Source organism: Pan troglodytes, chromosome 2 (assembly GCF_028858775.2).
Source record: "Pan troglodytes isolate AG18354 chromosome 2, NHGRI_mPanTro3-v2.0_pri, whole genome shotgun sequence".
In the NCBI taxonomy this organism is placed as follows: domain Eukaryota; kingdom Metazoa; phylum Chordata; class Mammalia; order Primates; family Hominidae; genus Pan; species Pan troglodytes.
The window spans coordinates 67,917,134-67,936,626 of record NC_086015.1 but is presented as its reverse complement, the minus strand read 5'-3'; the positions used below and the strand labels follow the sequence as shown (position 1 = coordinate 67,936,626).

Genomic DNA, 19,493 nt, shown 5'->3' with positions numbered 1-19,493 from the left:
AAAACCAGGGTGAATTTTAGCAAATGTTCTTAAACGCTACAAACAAACGTCTATATTTAAGTTCACAAATAAACAAGAGAAAAACGAATTTTAACTTATTTTTAAGACCTACATCAGAAAAAGGATGAATGGTCGTGTATACCAGGAAAATATTAATTTTGTACACATACACAGAAATTGAGAACAAAGCTCAGATTAAAATTTGAAACACTCACATGTGCCCCTTAATGCCCTGAATAAAATGTTTAAGCAAATACTGCTTTGTTCTGCTTGTAAAGCATTATCACAATTTTCTTCAAACCGTTTCTCGATATCCTATCCAAATAAAGTTTATTTTGATATTAAATATCCCAATGATGGCTCAGACGTTAAGTGTCTAGGTCTGGGGACATGGTCATATTTCTTTTTCCCTAAGAAAAAAATTAAGACTACAGACTAAAAAAATACTACAGACTAAAATAACATCTTAATAGAATAACATCCGTGCCTCACTGACCGAAAATTATATGTATCAGCTGTGGTTTGGATGGTGTACACATGTCAATTTTACTCTAGTGCACAAAGGGAGTTCTGAACTGTGCATTAGCCTATTCGCAGCAAACAAGCAAACTTGCAGGAGGCTAGGAGGAACACTCAAGGTTTGGGTTCAGGGGGCAGCCAGCCTGCAGTCTGAGCACTTCTAGTTGTGCAGCCGTGGGCAAGAGACTCAGGAGAGCTAAGGACTGATACTGCCTCCTCCCACAAGCCTGGGGTGAGGAGTAAATTTGAGATAATGCAGGTAATGCAACGCCCAGCACTTGTTAAACATTCAGCAAATGTTAGCTATTATGATTACAACCAAGGAGAAACTGGATGGATGATAGAGGAGTTAAACAGAAACAGAAAAACTGAGGTTTTTATTATAGAAATTAGTCAAGTCCCCTACAAATCTTGGGATTTCCTAAACTGAATCCTTGAGAAGCCAGCAGAGGTGTCATTCAGTGCTCTGGAGGGCAATAAACAAGCTGTTGGCAGTTATGAAATACTGTGTTCCTATCATTGGTGAAAGCCAGTTCTCCATTTTACAGGAATACAAGTCTCCACTAACTCCACTTCACTGTCTCAGCAGGCCGGGTGAGTTATAATTGGCCTTAATTGGCACTTACAGGAGCTTTAACATTCCTTACCTGCTGCCAAGGAGCACTTGAAAGGGGAAAAAAGTATTTTCAAACTTGGAAATACCAAGCAATTCATTCGGCTGTGGGCCTGGAAGCCTGCTATCCAGAATCAGATTAGCTTCACCTAGAAATGTTGCTATGTTATTATCCAGAGCTCATTAGGTACTCACACTGGATTAGGAGAGGTGGGAGATGAAATTTAAATGGGGATAATTCACCTTGGGGGCTAAAACCATGCAGCAGCCTTCCTCCAGCTGATCTTTTGGTTGATGGCTCTCCAGGGCTCAGCCACACTTCATGTGTGTAAGGCAGGCAAATAAAATATATCTTCATGGCCTGATTTACACAGGCTTTGAGTTAACCACAGCGTGACCTCAGCCCAGTCATTATTTGAAACACACAATGAACACCATTATAAGGTGACCAGTCATACCAACTGCAAAGAGGATAGGGAGATCAGAAACAAAACTGGCCATAGTTTTTCCTTGGCCTTGCAATTAATCACACTCAAAATTATGATCCTCTAGGAGGCCTCACATTTTGCACAGGGGAATCCTAGCATAAGAGAATGAGATTTCTTCCTTAAATTCCATACAGAATGAATAGAAACTTCCCATAGACGCCCGAGAAACTGCCTATAATTGTTTAAATATTTTTTAAAATAATCACTCGTTTTGAAAGATCTCTTTGTCTCATATTATTAAGTATTACTAGACTCGTGGTTGTTTGAGAAATTTATTTCAAATTAAAATTAATCATACGTGTGTGTGTGTGTGTGTTTATGTGTCTAAGGAACATTGTAAGAGGCTTTAGAAAATTAAATGGAAGCTTAGAAAAATAAATACAACACCTACTCCTTTGGAGATAACTCTCATAGTGGCTGGTAGAGATATAAAGCATTACAGCCTTTTTGGAAAGCAATCCAGCAGCAGCTATTAACACTGCAAATAACTATCTTTTGTGACCCAGGAATCCCTTCCTGAGACTCTATCCCACAGAAACTAAACCACCAGTAATTAAGTATGTATGTACCAGAGTGGGTACTGCTGTTTGGTTCACACAGACAAAAAGCAAGAAACAAAATGAATGTCCATAGAGGGCCTGGCAGAGGAAGCTACAGCACAGACACACTTTAGAGCAGTATGCAACCATTAAAAAGAGGGGATTAGTGTTATCCAGGGCTGTGAATGGATTTACATGAGGTATTGTTGAGTAGAAAAGGAGCAGAAGTGTGCATAATAGGATCCATTTTTTTGTAAAACTATCACCAAAAGCCCCTACTAATAAAATACGTGATTCTATGTGCCTGGATAGAGTTAGAAGCATGAGAAAAAAATACAAGGATGCATATTAAGTTATATACTAAGAATGCAGCATGTATGATTTATAGCGTAGCATGGACTGCTACAGTTAGAGAAGGCAGGTAGGTTGAAAGAGCCAATGAAATAAGAAAAAGGCTGCACTGAAAATAGTTGAGATGATTACATTTGTGTATTTATATAAAAATACGTTATAGGTGTATATATTTCATATATTCATATGCCAATCAAAAAATCTATAAAGAAACAGGTCTAAAAAATTTGTGTTATAAAAATGCACTGTGAAGGTAGCTAAGAAAAATTAAATACAAAATTCTGGCCGAGTGTGGTGGTTCACACCTGTAATCCCAGCACTTCAGGAGGCAGAGGCAGGTGGATTGCTTCAGCCCAGGAGTTTGAGACCAGCCTGGGCAACATGGTGAAACCCTGCCTCTACAAAAAATACAAAAATTAGCTAGGTGTGGTGGCGTGTGCCTGTAGTCCCAGGTACTCGAAGGGCTGAGGTGGAAGGATTGCTTGAGCCCGGGAGGTGGGGGTTACAGTGAGCCAAGATCACGCCACTGCACTCTAGCCTGGGCAAGAGAGTGAGAATCTGTCTTGAAGAAGAAGAAGAAAAAAAAAAGAAATACAAAATTCTGGTATTACATCAAACAAATGTATCTTGATTATTGTCACTCTCTTAATTTGTTTGGCTAAGCAGACTGAGACTCAAGTAGCACAACAGACCACAGTTGAACCACACAGAAAAAGGCCTATTAGCCACTTTGGCAAAATAACATCTTAACTCTCTAAAGCTCACTACAAATCTTCAGTATTAGAAGTTGTAGGCCAGGCATGGTGGTTCATGCCTATAATCCCTGCACTTTGGGAGGCTGAGGCAGGCAGATGACTTGAGGTCAGGAGTTCAAGACCAGCGTGGCCAACATGGCGAAATTCTGTCTCTACTAAAAATGCACAAATGAGCTGGGTGTGGTGGCGCATGCCTGTAGTCCCAGTTACTTGGGAGGCTGAGGCACGAGAATCACTTGAACCTAGGAGGTGGAGGCTGCAGTGAGCTGAGAATGCACCACTGTACTCCATCCTGAGCGAGAGAGTGGGACTCTGTCTCAAAAAAACAAAACAGAAGTTCTAACAACCTTTTTAATAAATATATCAAGCATAAGAGGCAACGAAATAAATTTCATTCCAAAGTTTATTTGTGACCTGAAGAGAATACAAACCAAGAACTCTATATTGTGTGATCAGGGGCTATTTGTATTTTATTTTAAATGGAAATAATTATCTGTTCTTCTTTTTTAACATTCAAATGCACAAGATGAAAAGGTATAAAATTACTTTGAACTAAACCTCAAAAGTGGGATTTCTACACACAAAATGTGGGATGAGGGAAATAGCTAAATTTAGCTATTGGGCCCCTCCCAAACCAGTCTGTTTTATGGACTTGGACTAGTACATACATCAGAGGAATTATTCCAGTCAGGTAGTAGGTACCACAGCATTAAGAAGTGATAAAAACTCCCTCTTCTGGTCATATGTAAGATCACAGCTTAGTGGGGTTGAAATCGCAGGTGTGTTTATCTTAGTCATCGTACAAATTAGTCTTGTGAAATGACTGTCAGGAAAAGTACTTTTTAGAAAATATAAATAAAATATGGATTTATATCCCGAAATATCTCCATTAAATCTGAAGCATGGTGATCCTCTAATAGCTAATGATTTCTACATGTAGCAGGCAAGTCAAGAGTGACACTGGTGAATATCAACAATTCATATATATATTAAATAATAATTTCTTACTTAATTTTTATTAAGCCTTTTTAAAAAAATTTCCAACTGTTTTTTCCTCTATTAAGGTATAAATGACAAATAAAAGTTCTATATATTTACAGTACAGTGTAATGTTTTGATCCATATACACATTATAAACAATTTATATATATATAAAGATAGATATTGCCAGAAACTCACATTTTCACTGCCTTATTATTGTGGCAACCCAAATCAGAACTGCTGAAGTAGTTCATCAAATCACAGTAGTACAAACCTGGAGGGCACTGTGACCAGGTTCCATGGGGAGAATCAATATGCTAAAATACTGACAGACATTCCCAAAGAAGGACGGTCCTTAGAGCACTGTATACAGTAATGCAACACTGAAGATCTAAGTGTCCATCAACAGGAGTCAGGTTAAGTGAAAATACATTAATAAAATGGAATAACAGGCAGTCCTTAAAAAGACTATAGCAGAACAATATGTATTAACATGAAAAAATATTTTAGATAGATTATTAAGTTAAAAATGTAAATTCACACTGAATCTACTTTTTTTTATGTGAGGGGAAAAAATACACTGGTAAATATTACTTTGTCCAGGTTCTAGGAACCCTCCAAGAGTACATGTCAAACTGTGTACCCCTGAAAAGTAAGATGAAGGAGCTTTGTTCAGTCTGATTGCATACTTATTCTCTGGTTGTTTAATTTCTTTTACAATGTATTTTATTTTAATAATTAAAAACAAATTGAAAGGCAGTGGTTTTTGTTAGTCAATAAATTTTCACAATTACCCAATGAATACATGAGAAGTCCCAGGAAAGTGCACACAGTATCTTTTGTTTCCTGGCTTATATGACTAGATTACAGAAACATTAAAGAACTGAAAAGAAAAAATGACCCCCCACCCCCAACTTGGCATCACTGCAATAATTATTTTCTTCTATAATCTTTAGAAAATGCCTAAAGACTTGATATAATACATCAACACTTTTTATTCAGGTCAGTGCACCTCATTAAAAATAAATGCCCATATACAAACTGAAAGAACAACCTCCTGATCCATAAGCTCAAGTAAATTCATCCAGCTGCTTGAGCCAAAAACCCCATGAGTCATTCCTCCTCCCTTCCTTTCCCAGTCCATCAGCAAGCCCTGCTGGCTTTATATTTCCGATGCAGATTTTAATTCTGTTCACACTTCTCTGCCCCTGCTGCTACAATCCTAATCTAAGCTTTCTCTCCTGATCCAGCTCTCACCTTAACTAGTATAAAACAGCTCACTAACTGGTCTCCCTGGTTCCACATTTGCCCCGTGTTCCATACAGCAACCACGTGATCATAACACTTCCTGGCCAAAATCCTCCAGCGACTTCCCATTGCCTGCGCCGTCCAATCCTGATTCTTCTCATGGCTTGCAGGGCCCAGTGTCACCTGGTCCTGAACCCACTTTCTCCAGTTTCAACTTGGACCCCTTTCCTCCTTGCACACTGTCCTTAGGCCTCCTCACTGGCCTTTCTGCCAAGACCACTTCCATCTAAGGACCTCTGCACTTGCTATTTCCTCTATGTGAAGCACTTGTCCTCTACATCTTCAAATGGGCTGGCTCTCTTTCATCACTGAGTTTAAACATCAACTCCAGAGACAGGCTTTCTTTAACTAGCCTTACCTAAAGTGGTCTGCCCCAGTCATTTTCTCTCACATTATTCCTAGCATTTATCACTACCTGAAACAATCTGATTTCACACAATTTCATTTTTCTCTCTCCTCCTTAATACAATGTATTGTATTAAGTCAGAATATAAGGTGCATGAAATCACAGACACTGTTTTCCTACCTCAGTGGAGGGCAATGCCTAGCATATATTAGGCACCCAGTAAATTTTGTTAAATGGATGAATAATACCATTGCTAGTTTAATTCCTTTCTAAAGCAGCCCCAAAGGCACAGACATTCATAAAAGCACAGATAACAGTAAGAGGAAAAATAAGTACATTTTATAACTAGAAATTAAAATGTTGCTCCTACAAATGACATAACTTTATTTTAAAGATATTTGCTTATAATACAACTAAGGAAAAAAGATAAATTTATATTAGCTGAGAGAGAATAAACCTTTATCTAATGCTACTTAAGTTATCTGAAAAATTTAATTAGCATTCTTTCACTTGTAGCAGAGAAAAAAATGAATACACTGTATGTCACGCTATCACTCTCTAATATTAATAACAATAAATGACAAGTGAAATAAAAAACATTTTCTTTCTTTATCCAAAAATGGTTACTTAATGACAAGAAGTTTAGGGCAAAAGGCCAACCTGGAATTTCCTTCCAGAGTTAAACTAATGTCCACCTTGACATCATTCATGTTTTCATGTGCCTGTTTTGGTTAGCTCCCATCCCTGGCTCATCCCCCGACTGCTGGAGAAAGACCTGGTACAAGTCTTCCAAGCAAAAGAGTGAGGTAATTTTTTTTTGCTCTGCAACAAGTTTCAGTCTTTATACTGACTGCAGAAATAAACATGTCAGCCAATTCTCTAAAGAAGCTACAAAATGCGACGAGTCTCATACAAAAAGAGGAGGAGTTTGGCTTTAGATAGCGACTATGATTTACAATTAAATAAAGTAGAACAGGCAGAAGAGAAATCCAATGACTACGCTATACCAATTATCTACCTACCATCATTATATCTTTGAATTACTAAATGTTCTGAGGTAACAGGTTTACAATACTGATCCAGCTTCTCGAAGCAAACTTAAAATTCTACTTCAGCTAGAACATCTGTCACTAATGATAGTTTTGTGACACATGCAATTCATATTGTCTCTGAATTTTTTTTACTCTATACATCCTTATCATGCAAAATAAATCAATGTTAGTAGGTAGAAAAGATGGTCTGGTTGGTATATTTTATCTGTGTGAATGAAATTTAATTTACGAGTTTGATCTGTAAACTAAGCATAAAATCTGTTCAGTGGATTGTTAAGAACAGGAAATAAGATAATACATGCAAAAATTCTCTGTAAATCACCAGGTACTATTAAAAGTTATCATTAGTCAGTGGACTTAAATTTAGCATACTTAGAGAAAAAAACATTTTCTTTCTTTATCAAAAACAGTTATGAGCTAAATAAAATGACATGTTAAAAACTATCTGAACCTGTTACTTTCCAGGTCTAAGTTAATCAGAGAGCAAAAGGGGAGGGAAGTGTTCTGTATTAAATGGTAAAACCTCTGCTTTGTGATGCAAGATAATTATACGATGGCAATTGCTGGTCAGAACTATGAGAAATGTTGTCAACAATGAGAACCAGCATTTTTGCCAGAACCAGTCCATCAGATCTCAGAGTAAAAATTCATTTTTCTCTTATAGTACTAACATTCTTTGAAACCAATTACTTAGCTCAAAAAAGTATGAGTAATTTCTCATATGAATATATGAGTAATTTGCTCATCCTGATGAAAATGACGTTTCAGAAAATATAATTTATGATAGCATCTAAAAGAATCCAAACCACCTCAATGCATATCAAGGAACATTAAGTCCAAGCAATGTGTGTGGCTGTTAATTTTACAGGATTTGTAATATGTGCAAGGAGAGAAAGCTGTAAGATCACAGGAGTGTTTCTACTAAAACTACGTTCATAAAGTCATGAAAAAGCCAAATTTTGACACTTCCGTTTGTGAACAGTCTGAGAGAAATGCAGATGTTTTACACTGAAGCCTCACCAACAGACTCACATACCATTCACAGTGATCAGTAGTGGCTCAATATATAACATATCGATAGATGACAAAGGGTATTTGTCTTACGTGGTCTTTTTACAGATCAACATGAGATTCTAAAATTCTGTTTTCAAGGTCTGTTATTTCCTAGGGCTAAGGCTGGCCTCAGTAGATAGCTCTTTAAACATCTGATTTAACAAAATTCAAGAACTTGAGCTGGTATTTCCCAACAATATGGAGTAGGTATCACTCTCTAATATTAATAACATCAAATGACAAGTGAAAACTTACTCCCTTTCCAATCTCTTTCCATTTTCCTGATAATATCACACTACTGTGTGGACAACACTTGCCTAAAATGTGCTAGTCTCCATTTTAACAGAGAGCAAGCCTCAGGCTCAGAGCCAGCACTGGCAAAAGCATCAACATAAAATTAAATAATTTTCTTTTCACAGTATTCATTTTCACATTTACTGCTTCTTATAGCAGACAACACTAGTTTCCCCCTTTATTGTTCTACTAAGATTTTCCTTGTAAATTGATTTATTTAAATAAAAGTGGTCTGATTTAAAGAAAAATAACTAAGTGGAATTAAGTCAGCAGATGATAAAGCCAGCACTTGATTAAGGTTGGGAAAAAGTGGCTGCTCCAACCTGCTTAGAGACTCAAGCTGAGTCCAAAGGTGAACAAATGGATCAGCCTAACTAATATGAAGCAAATACTTAAACGGCCAACATCTGAGTAGGGTTTCAATTAATCACAGAGATTCTAAATGTGGTACTTGTCCAAGCTGAATAAACATCATTCATCTATTTCTCCTAGGTAATATCACCCCTGTATCTGCATAAAAGAGAAACATTAAGGTATTCTTCATAAGCAAACTCAGTGAAGCTGCAGAGCACAAAATAGGAATTCCTGGGAAGCTCTCGGTATACAGCCTCAAAAACACCCCACAAGTCATCTGCTAACCCTGTGCTAATCCCACCATTCAGATCCAGAGTAAATGCATGTAAGTAGTACTACACAGTTTATGCTATTCAGTAGCCAGTATAGGACCAACACACTTATCACTAAACTAACTGAAGAACTTAATATTCCCACCTCAAAAGAATGGAGCTTCTGACTTTAGGAACGTCACCATCTCAACGCTGCTTCCTACTTAAAAGTTTTCTGGCAATTAATGTGACATTTGCAGCACATAATACACATATTTTAAAAAGTAGGGGCCTCCCTTCCTGCCATTCTGGTTGGCTCAACGAATCTCTGAGCACCAATCTCTTGTCAGTCATTGTATGTCTCCCACTGTATGTACCAAGCAGCAGCTCCACCAGAGTGGACTGTATCTGCATCTGTGAAAGCAATGCATTCCAGCCAGCCAGTGTGTCAGAATCAGCCCAGGGAGCTGTTTAGAATGCAGATTCCTGGGTTCTATCTCTGGAAATTCCCACTCAGAGCATCTGGAGTGGGCCTTGGGAAGCTGCTCACTTAGAAAGCTCCTCTTTGATTCAGATGCACAGCAGGTTTGGGATCCACTGATTCGAATTATATTTTTAAATCTGAAATTAGCAGTAAGAAACACCTTACTCTTTTTTTTTTTTTTTTTGAGATGCAGTCTCGCTCCGTCACCCAGGCTCCAGTGCAGTGGCACTATCTCGGCTCACTGCAAGCTCCACCTCCAGCGTTCACGCCATTCTCCTGCCTCAGCCTCCCAAGTGGGAGCGCACGCCACCACGCCTGGGTTATTTTTTGTATTTTTAGTAGAGACGGGGTTTCACACCTTATTCTTAAAAATACTAAGTAACTGAAGAGAAATATGAGGCACACTGGAGTATTTTAAAACATTAAAACAACATCAAGAAATCATGGTATTACTATGTAGTTTCCAAGAAAGCAAACTATGCTGTGAGAGCAACCAGACTGAAAAAACTGGAAATGCCAAAATGGCAGCACAATCATTCACCATCATTGCTCAAATGGAAATCCTGGTTAATTGTTAACTCCTAAAACTGCAGCTTGGCTAGCAAAAAAGTACAGGGCTTCTTAACTACTCCGAATAATAAGCTGCTCACCAATTCAGAATAATTTTACCACCAACACTGACTGATTTTACAAGACTTACTGCCACGGTAGCATGTTTTCTTGTCCTGGTAGCAGTGGTTTTAACGGAACTGCCTGCTGGAGTTGGTAGGAACTATTCGTTTGTTCATAAAAGTCACAGATGGATATCAGCAATACATGAATTCACAGAAGACTGCCGACACATTTTCACCAATATCACTGAAAGAAAGTACCATCCCTCTTTTGGCAGGTAAATAGACTACAACAGTCACTGTGAAAGATTCTGAATTTGAAAACTGTGTTTTGTTAACTGTGGAAAACAATAATGCAACAACTGGCTTTCTAAAAATGTCAACAAAAAAGAAAATGTACCAAAAATAATCTTTCCTGTCACAACCCCTGTCCCCAAAAGATAGACGACACTGTGGCAGCACTGGGAAAGGTTGCTGGTCCTGGGAACCCTGCCCACCTCTCCTTCCCTCTAAGTAAGTGGGGTGTCACTCCAGGGCCACCACATGGTGCCTCCCTCTACTTCATGCAGTTACTCTCCCAAACCCCCATCCACCTCTAAACCTCTTGTCAATTCCACCAGCAGCCATCTCCTCCACTGCTGATTCAAAGAGGGCATTCCTTACACATTTCCCAGCAGAATCCCTCTCTCAGAGCACTTGGCCCTCATCTTTCTGCCAGGAACTCTCCTCTCTCATATCTTTAATATTTCCCTTGTCACTAGAGGGACCTCAGCCCCCCTACCTAGTGGCTTTGTCAGTCACATCTCCTGCCAAGCCACAGGAGACCTTGGAGTAAATGAATCTTGAATTCACACTTTCCCATTTACATGTTTGAAGTTATCACCAACGCTTTGTCATTCAACAAGTATCTTATTAGGAGATACCGTGCTAGGGACTGAAAGGCAGGAAAGGAGAAAGACAGAAAAATGTGATTTTAAGATATTTTCCCGGCCGGGCTTGGTGGCTCATGCCTATATTCCCTGTACTTTGGGAAGGGGAGGCAGGCAAATCACTTGAGGTCAGGAGTTTCAGACCAGCCTGGCCAACATGGTGAAACCCCATTTCTAATAAAAATACAAAAATTAGCCGGGCATAGTGGCATGCACCTGTAATCCCAGCTACTCAGGAGGCTGAGGCAGGAGAATTGCTTGAACCCAGGAGGCAGAGGTTGCAGTGAGCCGAGATGGCGCCACTGCACTCCAGCTTGGGTGACAGAGCGAGACTCCGTCTCAAAAAAAAAAAAAAAAAAAAAAAAAAAGACACTTTTTCCTACCCGTACACTGATATTCTAAGAGGGAAATGAGAAGATTAAAAAAAAAAAATAAGTATGCTGTAACCAGTGAGTAAATGCTCCTAGAATAGGTCTTCTTTCTGCCTAAGGAATCCACTCTACCCATCAATTCTCTGGGGCACCACTAAGTCACATCACTCTGGTTCTAAAAAATCTGCAACAGGTCCTCACCGACACGTCCAGAGCAGGGAACTCCGACTGGCACTGAGGCCCTGTGAGCTAGTCCCAGCCTGCCTTTGCACTCCACTCATCCACAGGTGGGTACATCAGTTCTGGCCAATGGTGCAGCACATCCCAGAGAGCCTGGAATTTCCTGCTCCTGTGCTTGCTCACGTCAACCTTGTTGCCAATCTGGGGCCACCAAATATGGTTGTTCAGTGCACAAACTGTGCAGCCATATGTGGCAGCTCTGTCTATCCCCAGGAAAACACCTCCCATCTTTAGTGCATTACAAGTGATTTTTCCAAAATATTGTCTGTATTGTCCACAACTCAGAAGCAGGGAAATGACATCTTATCCACCTCTGTACCCACTCTAGTGCCTACCCTAGGGCTTCTCCTAGAAGCAGGAACTCAAAGAATCTTTTTATGGTTAAATAAAGGATTTATTCCTTGAAAAAATGGTGGAATGTTGCTCATGATGGTGTGACTCTTAACCCAATAACAGCAGTCTCGACAGCAAGATCTGTAAATTCTAACTTTAAAATGTTTCTTGGCTGAGCGCAGTGGCTCACGCCTGTAATCCTAGCACTTTGGGAGGCAGAGGTGGGCGGATCACTTGAGGTCAGGAGTTCGAGACCAGCCTGGCCAACATGGTGAAACCCTGTCTCTACTAAAAATACAAAAATTAGATGGTTGTGGCGGGTGCCTGTAGTCCCAGCTACTCAGGAGACTGAAGCAAGGGAATTGCTTGAATCTGGGAGGCGGAGGTTGCAGTGAGCCGAGATCGCACCACTGCACTCCAACGTGGATGACAGAGAGGCCGTCTCCAAAAAAAAAAAAAAAAAAGAAGTATCTCAAAGCTATGCAGTCTTCCTAGCTCTACTGCCAGATCTTACTCTCAGTCCGGTGTCATCTCTTGCCTCTGAACTATTCCCCCTACTTCTGCCCTTCTCCCAGAATTTATTCTCAGCAAATCAACCACTGAAATAGGACTGTGTTACTCTCTTACATAAATCCTCCAGTGCTCCCAAGCTGCTTCTTAGCCTGGCCTATGAATATCAGGTTCCTGCTTATAATGCTGGATTCCTCCAGTTTCTACCTCCCTTCTCTAAATACTAAATACCCTTCAGCCACACGGGCCTTCTGTGTGCTGGCTGTTCCCTCTGCATCAAACGCTCTTATTCTAGATTGCTGCCTGAATTGCTCCTTCTCATCACTTAGGACTCAGCTCCAGTGTCACCTCCTAAGATGCTTTCTTTAAACACTCCATCTATAGAAGAACCCCAATGTTACTCTATTGCAAGCTTGCATTTGTAGTAGTAAGAGCAATGAGGAAAAAACTTATAGTTATTTTTAAAGTGTATCTAGTTAGTTTTGCCTGCCTCTCCAATTCGACTGTAAACTCTGTGGCGGTAAGAATCATACTATGTACTCAATGCCTGAAACAAGGTACGTATTCAAATACTTATGATTTGCTATTGAGCCAAACTGGGCAGAAAACCAAGTTTTAGAATCAGAATCTTAAACACTTTAAAGGCATTATGACAATGCCAACTAACTGTATTTGGACTCTTCAACAATTAACATCCAATATTTAGAACTATTGAACAGAGAATTTTCAAAATCACATTTCCTTAAAAAAAAAAAAACAAAAACAAAAACAAAAAAAGGCCCATGCATCCATATTGTGAGTGTAGATAATTTTAAAATCCACTGAATTTACAACCAGGGGCTCCAGAAGGAAACAAACTTGTAATTATACTGAAGCAACATTTTAAGAGACATTTTATAAACTATACTTTCTCTAATTTCAATAAAAGTCAAAAAATTCCTATCACTTTTAATAAAAATTTAAAAATACCCAACATCTGATAGTTATTAACCCACTGAGTGAATTAAAAAGCCTACTTCCTGGTGGGGGAGGGACATTATGTCCCATGCATGCCATCACTGTTCCTTAGTTTAATCTTGCTTTACCTTTTACCTTCTATTAACAATTTTTTAAATGGTTAAGCACTTACCATAATGTGATTGAAATGCCTGCGGTTTGACAACCTGATTACAGTCGTTACACACCACCAAGTAGAAATCATCATGGGCTGGACAGAAACCAAATATCGGCATGTCTGCAACACAGAAACAGAGCATCACTCACTCATCTGGTTCTGACTGATATAAAACCATTTTGGGAAACTACTTTCTAAAGGAGTTGCCTTATTGTAAAGTATACCAGGACAAATGAACTGATGTGGTACACCACCACTATTAAACAGAGAAATCAAATCAGGCTTACAGACACACTTTAAAAAGGGTTAAAGTGCACCAAAAATAATTATGATGTGGTGAAACAGATAATCTTTTAAAATGCAAACAATGAATATATTTGCACAATAAAGCAACATTAGATGAACTCTACCAAGAGTTAAGGGAAAGAATCTGCAACCATGTAAACTGCTTAGTTCACAAAGCTGTACCATCTAATGCTTTTATTTGTTTAACTGTGCATTCTATTCCAGCTCTCTGGTTCCTGAGTTCTATGGAACAATTAAGAAAGGGAGCAGAGACAGAGGAATAGAACTGCTAGTTTGCCAGCATGTCATATAAAGAAAATTATTTTAATATATTTTTTCCAATTCATAGCAACCTCTAGTCCTTTTGCTTACATACTAATGCCACCAGAAAGGCAGAATGAACTTTAGTACAAACAGCATTTCATATATTAATCAGTTTGGTTACCAAAATAGGGTAGGATACGAGCTGTTTGTTTGTTTTAACAGTAAGACAGCAACTTAATTAAATGCAAAAGTAAAACTAAACTGTCTGCATATACATGAAAACTGAAAGTAACTTGATACCTGGTAAATATAGTTAACTAAAACATCTCAACCATTCAATTAATTATGAACAACAATTTGGGGAACAGAGCTAAAAGTTCAGATCCAGAATCTAACGTTTTAAGTATTTCAAAATCAGTGGATTTTAAACAGCATTTTACACTATATTCACTATTTAGAATATCTGCAATGAATGGATAATTAGCACACTTCAATTTAAGCAAATGTTTTAGTAGATCAAATACCAAGTTTAAAGGACAAGGGGGAAGATCCAAAAAGCTGATTAGCATCTACTTTCTTTCCTATGAAGATTTAATTTCACACTTTCTCCAGCCGGGGAGATCCTGGTGGTTTTAAAGGGAGAAGAAAATTCCTTAAGGAGATGTCAAGTGAGGATAATCTCTAAAATATCAAATTACTGATCTAGTATCTACACATGGCTATGGCTTGAATTTTCTTAAACAGTTTCTATTACGCTGAATTGCACAGAGAGCTAGCTATAATCCGAAATATACTAGAGTCCAGCACGATTTGGGGATGTACTTGCAGCACTGAGTAGTTTCTACATGCTATTATTTCATTTTTATCCTCACAACTACCTAGGTAGACATCATTATATCCCCCCTCTAAAGAAGAGAAAACTGACTCACAGAGAGGTAAAGTACTTTGTCTAAGGTCAATAGCTGGAATTCAATTCTGACTTATATAATGTGGCTTGGATTTCTTACCTCTTGAAGACCAGAGGAATAATGATATCTAGAGAGTCCTTCCAGATTCCAATGTCAATAAATTGGAATGTCAGGGCTGACCATCTTTGACGGTATAAACTGATTAGATAAGAAGCTTCCAGTAGACTACAGACTTCTGTGACTATGCTTATTTAATAAAAAATAAGAGCCAAACAATATGCTATTTTCCCTGAAAGCCTGCCCACATTGAGTTAAATATAGTACATGTGGGAGAAGGGGAAAGGTTATATCTATGCAATGATATACATGTAATAAGTCATTTTCCAAGATTTCAGTTTCTTGACATGACATTTCATTCTGAAAAATAAAATTTAAAGTCATTTACCATAAGTTCCATATGCTTCTGTGCTAAATGCCTCTGATACATCTAAATTACAGAACTGGTATAACATTCATAATTTACAACTGAAGAGTGTGAGATAGATATCAAATGAACAATTTCATTAATGAAATCAACTCAATTAGTTTTATTATTAGATAGCAGTTAAAACAGTATTAAATAAACAGTGTTAGTTTACTTTTAGGTCTCTGCAATGTGCTGCTGGTGGTCTCTGTGATTTCCCTCAGTTCTGAATGTAAAGCACTGTTGCTTAAAATAGATCACTTTGCCAGATACCAGATTCTTCTGTGGACTAACCCTCTACCCCTTTAAAAATAAAGCAATTAAGAGAAATAAAAACCTAAACTGATCCTTTCAAATAATAAGGATTCAATTTGTCACATGATGTTTATCATGTACAAAATTATTCTTTTTTGTCCTGGTTCCTTTGATCCTTTTCTGAGACTTAGGACTAGTAAAACTAAAAAGATAGGGGTTATCCTGTAAGGAACCAAGAATCTATACTTCTGTAAAAATTTCTATTTCCTCAATAACTTAAGATCAATTGCAACTGATGATGACTATAATGATAACCAGCTGACATTTACTGAGAGACTACTATGTGCCAGGTCCTATGCCAAGCGGTTCTTACATGGTTTTTCCCATTTATTTCTAATAATAACCCTACATAATAATCCCCATTTTACTTATGGAGAAACAAACTTATTTAATATCACTCAGCAAGAAAGCGGCATAACCAGGACTCTGGTTTGTGTGACCGGAAAACTCGGTCCTTAATTTCTCATGAGCACACTGAATCTCTCTAAAAAGCATGCACACACACACCCCCTCTGTGGAAAGAAACATGGTATACTTAAACCCAGTTCATTCTACCCTATGAAACTGAGCTCCCTGGGCCAGGCACGGTGGCTCATGCCTGTAATTCCAGCACTTTGGGAGGCCGAGGAAGGCGGATTAACCGAGGTCAGGAGTTCGAGACCAGCATGGCCAACATAGTAAACCCTGTCTCTACTAAAAATACAAAAATTAGCTGGGTGTGGTGGCAGGTGCCTGTAACCACAGCTACTCAGGAGGCTGAGGCAGGAGAATCACTTGAACCTGGGAGGTGGAGGTTGCCATGAGCCAAGATCGCGCCACTGCACTCCAGCCTGGGTGAAAGAGTGAGACTCTGTCTCACAAAAAGAAAAAGAAAAAGAAATTGAGTTCATTTTATGAAAACGTAAAGCAACTTTAATTTTAGCTTTCTAAATTCTTCACTTTCAGATATCCATATTTGGAAGTAAACTAGAGGATACAAAATAATTTAAATAAAATGTCTTCTTCAGAAAAAAAAAAAAAAAAAAAAGGAATTCTATATTCTTTTTCTGCACTGGGACATTCCAGGGGCCTTAGCAACAGGAACAGAGTGTGGAATGTTGTGGCAACAGAAAGAAATGAAATAATGTGTGTGTGAGAGACAGTATGTATGTTTCTAAATATTTTAAAGCATAAATTCACAATCAACCCGTCTGCAAATTAAAACAGGGATCTTGCTCAAATGCTGTGAAAAGCTTGATTTACAACAGAAAATAAAAATATAAAATTAATAAAAATGAATTCATTATTCAATTAAAAAGTTTACAAAATATACTTGTAATATACAACTTAGGCCATTAATTATGTACTTGAGCATAAAGTTTAAAAATTGTACTTGAATTAATGGATTCTAAACGAATTTGAAAGAATGGATTTTATTGTTGTGTAAGCCCTAAATCTTTCTCAGGATTTAGGTCACCCCTATGTTCCAATTAGTGAGTGGGCCAGCACCCACATCTAGGCCATCATGTACTTTGGAGACCCCAGGCTAGCATACTAGGGAGGATTAGGTTTAAGCACAAGGACACTTGAGCACATGTATATGGAAACTTCAGTCACATGCAGAATGAAGTCCCTCTGCTAGAAACCATACCCCAAACTGTGGTGAATGTATTTACTTTGGTGTTGCTATCTCCATTTTGAGGACTTTGTTCAGTAACAAGAAAACCTGAATGGCACTGCAAAGCATTTAACCTGCCCAGTACCCTGTGTGTCTCCCTTTTCCCACGCATCCCAAACTTCTACATGCCACTCACAAGTTTCTATCTCCAGCCCCGACTGCTCCCAAGCTCTGTCTAGTTTCACGTACCAGGCTGCCTACTAGACATTACCATCTAGATGTCTTATATACATTTCAAACAGAACAAGCATGTCCAAAACTTCACTCTTGACCCTTCTCTGCTCCTCACCCAACAACCTTCCCCATTTTGGGTAAATGATACTACTCATCCCCCAACAGCTCAAACTAAAAGCCCAGGTGTCATCTCCAACTCTCTTGTCCCTCATCACATTCAGGCCACTAGCACACCCAGTTAAGTTCTATCCTAAAATCTTCATCCACTTCTCTCCACTGCCATGGCCACCACTATTGGGCCTGCCACCAGCACCCTTTCAATGAACTCTGGAAGAAGTCCCCTAAGTAGTCTACAAACCTTTCCACAAGGCAGCCAGAGTGATTCTTTAAAATTTCCCACCAGATCACATTACTCCCCCGTTTAAAATTCTCCAGTGGCTTTCTACTCCTCTTGGAATAGAACTCCAGCCCTTACCCTGGCTCCCAAGGTCCTGCCAGATATACCTGCACTTCCCTCTCATCCTCTGTTCCCTCGTTCCCCACTTCTCTCTCCTTGGCTCACTCTACTCCAGGCACACTGACCTCCTTTCTCTCCTCAAACCCAGAAATCTTTTCCCCAGCCAGACTCTATACTTGCACTTCACAAGATGCCTGGTGTATTCTCACACATCAGGTCTCAGCTCAGCTGTCACCACTTCAAAGGGCTGTTCCTTCCCCCTCCCCAGTTAGTTACTATCACTGGCATTTTAAGCAGAGTGGCTAAGAGTGTGGGTCAGTATCACTCTGAATCCTGGTTCCCTCAATCAAAAGAAACGTGACCTTGGGCAAGTTATACAATCTCTTCAAATTATCACTTTTTTTTCCAGACACAAGGTTTCTGTCGCCCAGGCTGGAGTGCAGTGGCACAATCACAGCTCACCGCAGCCTCAATCTCCCAGGCTCAAACGATCCTTCCACCTCAGCCTCCTGAGTAGCTAGGAGTAATCACAGGTGTGCACCACCACGCCCAGCTAATTTTGTTTTATTTTTTGTAGAGACAGGGGTCTCACTATGTTGCCCAGAATGGTCTCAAACTCCTGGGCTCAAGTGATCCTCCCACCTTGGCCTCCCAAAGTGCTGAGATTACAAGTGTGAGCTACTGCGCCTGGCCAGCATTTTCTTCACATATTGAACCGTGATGACCATAGTACCTACTTCACTGGGTACTTCAAAGGACAGAAAGACTAAGAGAGCTACTACATGCCAGTCTTAGAAATGCACCTGGCCCTAGGAAGTGCTCACTCAATGTTTGCCCACAGTCTATGAGATAAAAGTCATGATTGTTATTTGTCAGGAAACTAAGGCACACAGGATTGAAATCTCACAAACTAGTATATAGCACACCCAAGGTTTAAACCCAGGTCTGCTAGACTCATAACCCCTGGCAATTTCCAGTATTCTCCCAGAATCACCTCCTCTATGCCAGTGCCACTCCCACTGCCAGTGCCCAAGGTCAAGGTATGGGGCCTCGACTCACCTGAACAGGTCTCCTAACAAGGCCAGAGTTTGTTCCTCTTACACAGCCTCCTCCTCCCAGCTGCCTGAGCCCACAAACTTGTAAAGCAGTAATACCACTTCTCTACTTGAAGACCCCTGCTGGCTTCAAAGTGGGGGTTGGACTCTGGACCTACTGCTCTGCAACAAGGCGCCTACCTAGCATTCTGGTCCCTCCCATCTCTCCAGCCTCAGTCTCCTGTCATTCTCAGAACCTGTCTTGTTCTCCTAAAATTCCTTTTTTTTTTTTTTTTTTTTTTTGAGACAGAGTCTCGCTCTGTCACCCAGGCTGGAGTGCAGTGGCACAATCTCGCCGCACTGCAAGCTCCGCCTCCCGGGTTCACGCCATTCTCCTGCCTCAGCCTCTGGAGTAGCTGGGACTACAGGCGCCCACTACC

General features: G+C 39.4%; 1 protein-coding gene across 16 annotated transcripts in view; it reads right to left on the bottom strand.

Moving 5' to 3' along the window:
• Window positions 1–19,493, bottom strand: part of ATXN7 (ataxin 7) — a 145,330-nt gene that overhangs the window by 43,959 nt on the left and 81,878 nt on the right. For 12 of the 16 annotated variants that reach the window (XR_010155625.1, XR_010155626.1, XM_054680746.2 and 9 more), the window contains one exon: window positions 13,512–13,616. Coding sequence is in view for 13 of the 16 variants with exons in the window: in XM_054680746.2 (XP_054536721.1) it covers window positions 13,512–13,616 (105 nt within the window). In the remaining 3 variants the exon portion in view is untranslated. Of the gene's footprint in view, window positions 1–13,511; window positions 13,617–13,906; window positions 14,008–14,569; window positions 14,669–19,493 lie in introns of those variants that run through there. The other 4 variants (XR_010155627.1, XM_063806885.1, XM_063806883.1 and 1 more) reach the window with 4 other exon arrangements.